This window comes from Cibotium barometz, chromosome 6 (genome assembly GCF_041138505.1).
Source record: "Cibotium barometz isolate CiBa-2024 chromosome 6, ASM4113850v1, whole genome shotgun sequence".
Classification (NCBI taxonomy): domain Eukaryota; kingdom Viridiplantae; phylum Streptophyta; class Polypodiopsida; order Cyatheales; family Cibotiaceae; genus Cibotium; species Cibotium barometz.
The window spans coordinates 38753524-38763010 of record NC_141051.1 but is presented as its reverse complement, the minus strand read 5'-3'; the positions used below and the strand labels follow the sequence as shown (position 1 = coordinate 38763010).

Sequence of the window (9487 nt, the reverse complement as noted above, 5' to 3'; positions counted from 1 at the left end):
AGATAATCACTTTTTTAGTCTTTTTCAACAAGCTTACTGCACTCCCAACTAGTGGAGAGGCTTGATCTCCCTCCAGGCTTAACATTAGGCAATAACCTCTTAGTCCCACCTACAAATGCTGCCCACGCATCGGCTTATCAAGATAGCACGCCAAACCGCCACCTACTTCTTCATCAGGAGAAAATCGCGAAATCACTGGTGCCAAATTTTTGAGGAAAATTGAACTAATTCCTCTTGGCCCCAACGGTTTTCAAGGATGCTCTACATGCTGGTGATATGAGATTTGTGAAAGTCTTCAAAGAGAAGTGACATCAAGATCTGCATCAAATCTGCAAGTGACTTTGATAAAACAAAGATTAAGCATTCAATGTTTGGTCAAATCTTTTGTTTCTTGGCTTGATCCTCTACTAACACCATATTGGAGAATATGAGAATTTTTCACAAGTTTGGGATACGTGGTCAAAAGTTTGGATTAACCATAACTTGAACACCACTAATCCAAAATGAGCGCTTTATAGCTCTTTAGATTCCATTTTTCAAGCGCTTTCCAACGATAGGTCATATGATAGGGTTTTGAGAAACTTACAAACATGTTATCCATGTCCCCCTTTTTTAAGTATTCAAAAATGAGAATTGAGAAATTCCCAAATTCACTAATATGGTGTTTGTAACTAGACTGATTGCTTTTGATGTCTTTGAAAGGAGTTGAACTCATTTGAACTCTAAGACCCCAGATATGGCCTCCCCGCACACTCTGTTTTTTGCACATCAGCTAAAGCTCTATCAGCAGCAGCGAGTGTGCAGACGGCGAGCTAATTTAGAATGGCTTCTGATGAAATAATTGATCATCTGTTGTACAGTTATAAAAATTTGCATGAATAAATGGATCGTTTCTTTCATAATTCTTCTGCCTGGAGTGAGGGGGAGAGGTTTGAAATGTAACTGGCTTGTTAATCCCCACGTCCCCCACAAACAAGCTCATGTTTCGCCGGAGTGAAGGGCATTGCTGCATCCACGAGAATAAACCTTTCTAATTAGGTATCTACTCAAAAAGGGAACAAGAGTTTTTTTTTCTTTTCTGATAGGTGACGAGCTAACTTGGGATAGCGATGAAAAGAAAGCACTTGCTAGAATAACAAACAAAAGAATCACTAACAGTAGAATCAAACCTATCTCTAATGCAACAATCAGTAGAAACATTCACAGTAGAATCAAACTTTTTTTTGCTCTGTTTTGGTTGAGCGACATGCCCTACAAGACGATCAATTAGAGAAAGAACACACGGGCAATGAGAAACTTTTTCTTATGTTGTTCTTGTGGCGCAAACACTTCTTCATTTATTCTTGTGGTGCATACAGGATGCAAACAACCCTAAGCAGTGAAAGTCCTCACCTCTCTCTAAGGCAACAATCAGTGAAAACTTTCACAGTAGAATCAAACCTTTTTTTTGCTCTCTGTTGGTTGAGCGACGTTCCGTACAAGACAATCAATTAGAGAAAGAACAGACGGACAATGAGAAACTTCTTCTTCTTATGCTGTTCCTCTGCCGCTTACAGGATGCAAAAAACCCTGGGCAGTGAAAGTACTAACCCTAAAACGTGATCAATGTGGACATATAGGAAGATCAACAACAAGAATGATCTAGAGAGGAGAGAGATGAGAAACCGACTTTCTGCGTCTCCAAAAGCGACAAGCGTGGGAGCTTTAACTTCTTCCGACATGGCTTCACCTACTAGCGCAATTCCCAAACACACTCATTGTGTTTTTTTGCCTTGGCACCTGAAATAGAAGCCAAAAGAACTAGGTCACATCAATTTATACACGCAAAAATTCAATTTATCTTTCCCAAAACAAAAACATATATATTCAGTTTTGTGAGAATAGGTAAAGAGAAAACAAAAGCAATATAGAACAAGAAAGACAGAGTAATGAACGAATAGTGATACAACTTGACGAGGATGTCACTTGGCACTACAGGCCTCCAGTTTGGCTTTTCTCACCTCCCACATGTACTACTAGGTAGCCCCCCCAAGAGAGCGGCCAGCCACGGGGGTGGAGCTCAGGAGTTCACTGTGTTTTTATCCCTCCTTGCGAGGTGAGCTTTGTAGCTTTATGGCGTTTTCTCATTAACTAATAGAAGGATCTTTTTTTCAAAAAAAAATGATGAATGAATTATATTGCAAACATACCTAGTTCTTATATATATCACAAAAGACCAGATCGGCTTGTAAGACTAGAGGACAAATGTCCATGACTGATAAAAATACTTAAAATAGCCTAATATGTGGGATAAAATGCCCAATTACATCAAATAAATAACTGCATAAAAGAGAAAATAAAATGGGATCAATTAAATGCTAGAGATGACATGTCCAACACCTCCTCTTAGCTCCAACATGGGGGGTCTGTCTCCCACACAGGTAAGGAGCTGATCAATAGTATTTCAAGGAAGAGATTTGGTAAAGAGATCAGCAACATTGTTCTAAGGACAATACTCCAGTGTAATGATGTCATTAGCGACCAGCTCATGAACGAAGTGAAAGTGGACCTCGATATGTTTGATCCTGCCATGGAAGGATGAACTTCGAGCCAACGCCAAGCCACTATGTCTATCCGTAAGAATATGGATCAGAGAATCCGAGAGTACATCAAGATTGCTCAATATCTAAAATAACCATAACACCTCATAGCAAGTATCCATATCAGCACGGTACTCAGCCTCAATAGAAGATAATGAGACTGTATTCTGCTTCTTGGATCTCTAGGAAACAAGACCGAAACCAAGAGTGAAGTAATAACCAGAAGTGGATCGTTAGGTATCATAAATAAAGATTGCTCAACATCTAAAACAACCATAATAGCTCATATAGCAGGTGTCCATACTCAGCCTCAATAGAAGATAATGAAACTGTATTCTGCTTCTTGGATCTCCAGGAAATAAGACCGAAACCAAGAGTGAAGTAATAACTAGAAGTGGATTGTTGGGTATCCTGATCACTTGCCCTATCAACATCAAAGTACCCAACAAGTTTGATACCTCCTCTGAAAGAGAGACCATAGTCCAAGGTAAAGGATAAGTATTCGAGAATCCTCAGAGGGGTCTGCCAATGAGAATGTCAAGGAGCGGAGGAAAATTGACTAAGAACACTGACACTGTAAGAAATCTCGAGCCTGGTAGTACAAGTCAAATAAATAAGAGAACCAACAAGCCTCTGGTACTGTATACTGTCCTCGAAGAGAAAAGAGGGGTCATCACATGAGAGCTGGAGATCCATCGGATAAGAAATTAGACGACACTCAATCATCCCAAATGTCTCCAAGAGCTGCTACAAATATCTGTACTAGCTAACCGACTTCATTACCAGCCGTCGTAAGCCTTCATGACGTCGATTTGGCCGGGCTTAAGGAAAAAAACATCGGTACAGAAGCGCTTCACGTGAGCCTCTTCCAGAAGAATGTCAGCAAACACGTTATTAAAGTTTTGTCTGGGGTACTTCTGCGCGACATCGGAGATGGTGTCGGCGTGGATGAGCCCAGAATAATTGCCGAGCACGTCGAGCTGGGCGCCGAATCGCAGCGTCTGGCCCTCCGGCGAGAACCCAGAGCTGGTATAGCTCGAATCCTTGTGGCGACAGATAGCCTCGGCGACGTGTGAAGCCGCCCCAGTCTCTAGCAGGAAAGCCCGGGCGGCCATCCCCCCATGGAACTCGAAGGACATGGCGGCCTCGTGGAAGGCCTTGTGCGTGCACTTGATGTCGTGCAAGATAGCGGCCAGGTAGAACGTCTCGGAATCCCACCCTATATCGGTGAAGACCTCCTTGGCGATGGCCGTCCCGAAGTAGTAACTGCGCAGGGAGAGGCTCGCTTTGGGAGAAGGCAGCGGCTTTCAACACTGCATTTACCTCACTCCCTCACAATACTATTAGCCATTGCCCCACAATTGAATTAATAAAGATAATCTTTAGTAAAAAGGAGTGATCAAGTTCTAGGCTACAACTCTGATCTCCTCTTTTTATACCTTAATAGACGGCATCCCTCTCACTCCTCTCACATGTTCAAAAACCTTTCTAGTGTTGTGCATGATTGGAAGGGTGCCTTCCGGGTAGTGGAGATCTTACCCATGGGTGCGGTGCAACTAGAAACTCTCCAAGGTGCCTCTCCCTTCCATTGGTGAACGACTCTAGGGTGAAGAAGTATTTGTCTCCTCACGTGTGACAGGTCGTCGTGAATGACATGCGTTGTACATATATTTTTTGTAATCTTCTTTACCACTATTGTGTCCCATCTCCGCTGACCCCTCCCCTCTCACTTCTCTCCTCCGCCCTCCTCACTAACCAACCCCCCCTTCTCACCGAAATTAAAAAATAAAAATAAAAAAAATTCAATCTCCCCTTAGTCTTTTTTTTTCTCTTCCCAAAAGAAACCCTCTTAGTATTATTTCATTTTAGTTTTTTCAAATACCCTGAAAAAACAATCCCCCTTAGTATTTTTTCCATTATAAAAAAAACAGCAAAAGTTCTCTCTCTCTCTCTCTCTCTCTCTCTCTCTCTCTCTCTCTCTCTCTCTCTCTCTTTCCCCCCCTTTATCTCTATCCCTCACCAACCATTCACCCCCTCGTTATCTCTTTCCCCCACCGACCAACCGCTCCCTCTCCCTCTCTCTCTCTCTCTCAACTCTCTCTCTCTCTAGCCCCCCCTCTCCTAGCCCAACTCACCTCACCCAATCCCACCCCTCACTCACCTCACCAGCCCACCCCCCCTTCTCTCATGTCTCGGGGGGTGCACTAGTAGAAAACTCTAGGTATCACGTGCATTCAACTAAAAATTTTCTCCCAATAAAAGAACCCTTCTTTACTTATGAACTAACAGATTTTTTTCTTAAAGTTGAATTAAAAAACCCCTCCTGTTTATGTAATCCTGTTTATTTTTCTCAATATATCTAATTAAAAAATCCCTCGTACTGAACTCACGTGGTATACTAACATTTTTTGAGGTGAACGCCCTGAGTCTCGTGTGCAGCACCCATCCCCTCTCTCTCATGCGGCCAACTCACTGTCCCCCTCCCTCTCTCACCTCACCCCACCCTCTCCCTCTCACCATCGCTCACCGCGACCACCCCTCCCCTCTCCTTCTCTCTCGTATGCACCCCCTCACTTTCTCTCATGTGGGCAGCATAATGGCCCCCCTTGTGTGCGATCCCACCCTCTCAAGCGATCCCCCCTCCCTCTCTCACCGGACCCCACCCTCTCCCTCTCACCATCGCTCACCAACCACACCTCCCCTCTCCTGCTCTCTCATGCGCACCCTCTCTCTCTCTCTCTCTCTCTCATGCGGCCAACTCACCGGCCCCCTTGTGCGCGACCCCCCTCTCTCTCATGCCCACCCTCTCCCTCTCACCATCGCTCACCAACCACACCTCCCCTCTCCTGCTCTCTCATGCGCACCCTCTCTCTCTCTCTCTCTCATGCGGCCAACTCACCGGCCCCCTTGTGCGCGACCCCCCACTCCCTCTCTCACCTGACCACCCTGCGCAAACCCACCCTCCCTTATCAACTCACCTACACCATTGATCACGTTTCTTAAATTTTTATAATTTTTTCGTTCCAAATCAATAATCGTGCTTCTGCTTGACGTATTGTTAGTTCCTTGAATTTCTAGAGACGTCATAGTTATCCCCACTAAAATGCCCATCATCTTCATAATGGAGAAACATGTCGCTAGATATTGATAGTAATAACACCTTACTTCACAGGTTGCTAGAAGCAACACAATAATGATTGCTGAGAAGTTGTTGATCAAAGAGGAGAGAGAGGCCAAAAACACAAGAACTGAGGAAAAGAAGGCTGAGAAAATGATAAACAAAAGAAATGTAGGCCCCATAGTACAAATTCCATTAAAATAGAAGCGGTGGTAGTGTCATTTATAAATTAGCTGAAATTGAATTATCTCGTGTGATTTGTTTAATATTTTTTGTGCTGAGAAGTTGTTGATCAAAGAGGAGAGAGAGGCCAAAAACACAAGAACTGAGGAAAAGAAGGCTGAGAAAATGATAAACAAAAGAAATGTAGGCCCCATAGTACAAATTCCATTAAAATAGAAACGGTGGTAGTGTCATTTATAAATTAGTTGAAATTAAATTATCTCACGTGATTTGTTTAATATTTTTGTGCTATTAAGTACATGCATGGCATGTACAATTGAAAGAATTGGAGACTCTATTCAAAAAGATAGCTAGCTAATAGCTTTTGTGCTATCAAGTAGTGACATGCGTGAAGCTCCATGGCAAAAGCTACTTAAAGAATTGGAGAGGTGAGGTGAGTTGGGGTAGCGGAGGGGGTGGTCGGCGAGGTGAGGGAGAGAGGGGGTGGTTGGTGAGGTGAGGTGAGGGAGAAAGGGGGCCGCTAGAGAGAGTGAGAGTTGTGAGAGAGAGAGAGAGAGGGGGGAGGAGTTGGTCAGTGGGGGAAAGAGATAAGGGGGGGGGGTGAATGGTTGGTGATGGGCAAAGATAAGGGGGGAAAGAGAGAGAGAGAGCGAAGTTTTTCTTTTTTTTTTATAATGGACAAAATACTGAGGGGGATTCCTTTTTAGGGTATTTGGAAAAACTAAAATAAAATAAATACTAAGAGAGGGATTTTTTTGGGGAAGAGAAAAAAAAAGATTAAGGGAGGAATCGATTTTTGTTTTGTTTTTTTTTTTAAAATCAGGAGAAGGGGCGGGGAGGGGACTTGGTCAGTGAGGAGGGCTGAGGAGAGAAGTGAGAGGAGAGGGGTCAGTGGAGATGTGAGACAAAAGTGATAAAGAAGATTACAAAAAATATATGTACAATGCATGTCATTCACGACAGCCTGCCACACGTGAGGAGACAAATACTTCTTTACCCTAGAGCCGTTCACCAATGGAAGGGAGGCACCTTGGAGAGTTTCTAGTTGCACTGCACACCCATGGTGGGTAAGATCTCCACGGCCCGGAAGAAGGGACCCTGCCAATCATACACCAACTTCTGAGTCTTGTTTAAATATTTAGAATTGTAGACGAAAGCCAAATAACCTTTAGAAAATTGAGGAAATCTCAAGTGTCGATCGTGCCATGCTTTGCGCCGAGGTTGCTCCACCTCTATGGCCCTCCAAGCAAGTTGGCAGGTCTCATACAAGACTTTGAGCTACTCCTACTGAGCGGAGTATGAGGGGTGATAGGTGGGGGCCCTAGGCTACCCCACTCTAGATGATCCTGCATTAAATTCAAAAGGTAATATGGCCTCTAGCCCAAAAGCGAGTTGGAATGGAGTGTGGTTGCCTTGTAAGTTGTGCGATATGCCCACAATACTCTCTAGAGGGCTTGATCCCATTGGTGAGAGTGCCCCTTGGCTACCCGTAAATAGGGACTTGCACAAGACCTTCTTGGTGTTATGGGACACCCAGACCTGGTGAAGAGGCTCTCATATAGAAACTTGGCCATTGTGAGAGTGGTGTTATTCTGAGTGGATCTAGCCTTGGCCCATTTAGTTGCATAGTTGGTGGCCACCAAAATGTACTCGCATCCAATGAGGTGGGACTTTGGGGTGATGGGGTCCACAAATCAATGCCCCACTTCTCGAAGGGTTCCTAGGGTGGAAAAGCATGGAGAGGCAAGTAGTGCCTACTATCTGGTTTGGGTCTAAACCTTTGACATATCTCGCATTGTTGCACTTACTTTTTATAGTTAGAGAACAGGGAGGGCCACCATAGATGAGATTGCGTGATCTTCCGGATGGTGACATGGCCAAGCAAGTGACCTCCACTTGGTCTGGAATGTGCATCCTCCATAATGAGGGAAACCTCATGAGGGTTGACACACCTCCTCCACATTTCATCCTTGCCCATCTTGTACAACTGTTTGGCAATGAGCTGATAAGGCCTACTCTTAAGTAAAAGTCTCCTCTTTGCCTTGGCATCGGCAACAACATCACAATGTCCTTATACCAAGTAGGGGTGTCATCCACCACAAACTACATGTTGTCTAGGAGATCATCACAAATCCCATCTTCATAGGCTGGCTCCCCACTTGGGATTCTGGACAGATGATCAACCATGAGATGGTCCTCAGACCATAATCTCAAAGTCAAATTCTAGAAAGAGAAAGAGCCATCTCTAGATCCTACCAGCTACCTGGGTTTAATTCAACAAATACTTTAGTGCTTGGTAGTCCGGATCACCAAAGTGATGCCCTAATAAAGTGTCTAAATTTTTGAAATTATTAAACTATTGCCAAACCCTCCCACTCTATGGTTGAGTAGTTTCTCTCAGCCCTATTGAATTGCCTTCTTGCATAGTGGATAGGCCTATCTCCATCTTCAGTTCTACATTTACCTACGTGAGCACTGTGCCTATTGCTATTGCATTGGCATCTATGTGCACATGGAAGCCAGTTGGGGATGATGAGTACCGAAGCGTGCACCAGCATGTGTTGATAAAAGTGAAGGCTCTCTCTTGATCCAGGCCCTAATGGAAATGAACATCCAAGTGGAGCAAGTGGTTGAGTGGAAAACAGATATTTTGCATAGGTGCGGACAAACCAACGTTGGTAGCCTATATGCCCGAGCAATTCGTGCACCCCTTTAGGTTTGGATGGAGGGCCTAATCTTAGAATAACAATGATTTTGTCGGGATCGAGTGAAAGACCATCAGTTGAGATGATGTGACCCAGCAAGGCACCATGACCCACAAGGACGTGGCACTTGAAGGGGTTAAGGTGGAGACCGGATACCTTGTACTTCATGAACACCAAAGTGAGTTGAGGCAGGTTCTCCTCTAGAACCACCACCCTTAGCATGCCTTTTTTCCCACTGAAGTTAGAGAATTCATCCAAAAATATGCGTAAAAAAGCATTCAAATACTCCTGGAAAATCTTGGTGGCGGTCCCCGAGATGGAAGCTGGGGCATTGCAAAGACTAAATTGCATCTTCATGTAGGCATATGTTCCCCACTATATGACAAATGCTATCTTGAGCTGATCCTTCTCATTGATCACTACTTGGTTGTTGCTCGCTGAATCCATCCATGAAGGAATAGGGCACATGGCCGGCCACATTTTCCAAAACCCGCTCTATGAAGGGTAAGGCAAATCCATCTTTGATTGTGCACTGATTGAGGGGTGTGAAGTCTACACATATCCTGATCTTGTTGGTCTTCTTCTTTAGAATCGCCACTGTAGGTGACAACCACATGGAGTTCTCAAAGGGAACGATAATACCAGCCTCTTCCATCTTGTCTAGCTCTTCCTTCACCATTTCAGAATATTTTGGATTCATGCAGTAGATGCCCTTCCTAGCTAGCCAAGTGCCTTCTTTAGTGGAATTCTGTGACTGTAAATAGCTGGATCTATCCCTGGGAGATCCTTGTAGGTCCATGCAAACACATCTTGGTGTTCTTTAAAAATTTTGGAGATTCTCTGAAGAGTGGAAGAGTCCTCCTAGACCCAAGCTGCCATCAAGACGGGGCGTGGCTCCTTTG

The 9487-nt window shown here is 44.2% G+C and overlaps 1 protein-coding gene across 1 annotated transcript; it reads right to left on the bottom strand.

Moving 5' to 3' along the window:
* Positions 1-3358: 3358 nt before the first annotated feature.
* LOC147637719 (uncharacterized) lies at positions 3359-9264 on the bottom strand. Its single transcript, XM_086799020.1, has 3 exons — positions 9009-9264; positions 8742-8908; positions 3359-3883 (listed from the first exon to the last, which is right to left on the bottom strand). The coding sequence occupies exons 1-3, from the start codon at positions 9262-9264 to the stop codon at positions 3359-3361; spliced, it is 948 nt and encodes a 315-aa protein (XP_086655146.1).
* Between the last annotated feature and the right edge of the window lie 223 nt (positions 9265-9487).

Coding starts and splice junctions, on each gene's coding strand:
- LOC147637719 (XM_086799020.1), bottom strand. CDS start 9,264: ATGGTGAAGGAAGAGCTAGACAAGATGGAAGAGGCTGGTATTATCGTT. Junction 8,909..9,008: donor ATTCAGCGAGCAACAACCAA/GTAGTGATCAAT, acceptor GCAATGCCCCAG/CTTCCATCTCGGGGACCGCC. Junction 3,884..8,741: donor TGGTGTTCATGAAGTACAAG/GTATCCGGTCTC, acceptor CAGTGTTGAAAG/CCGCTGCCTTCTCCCAAAGC.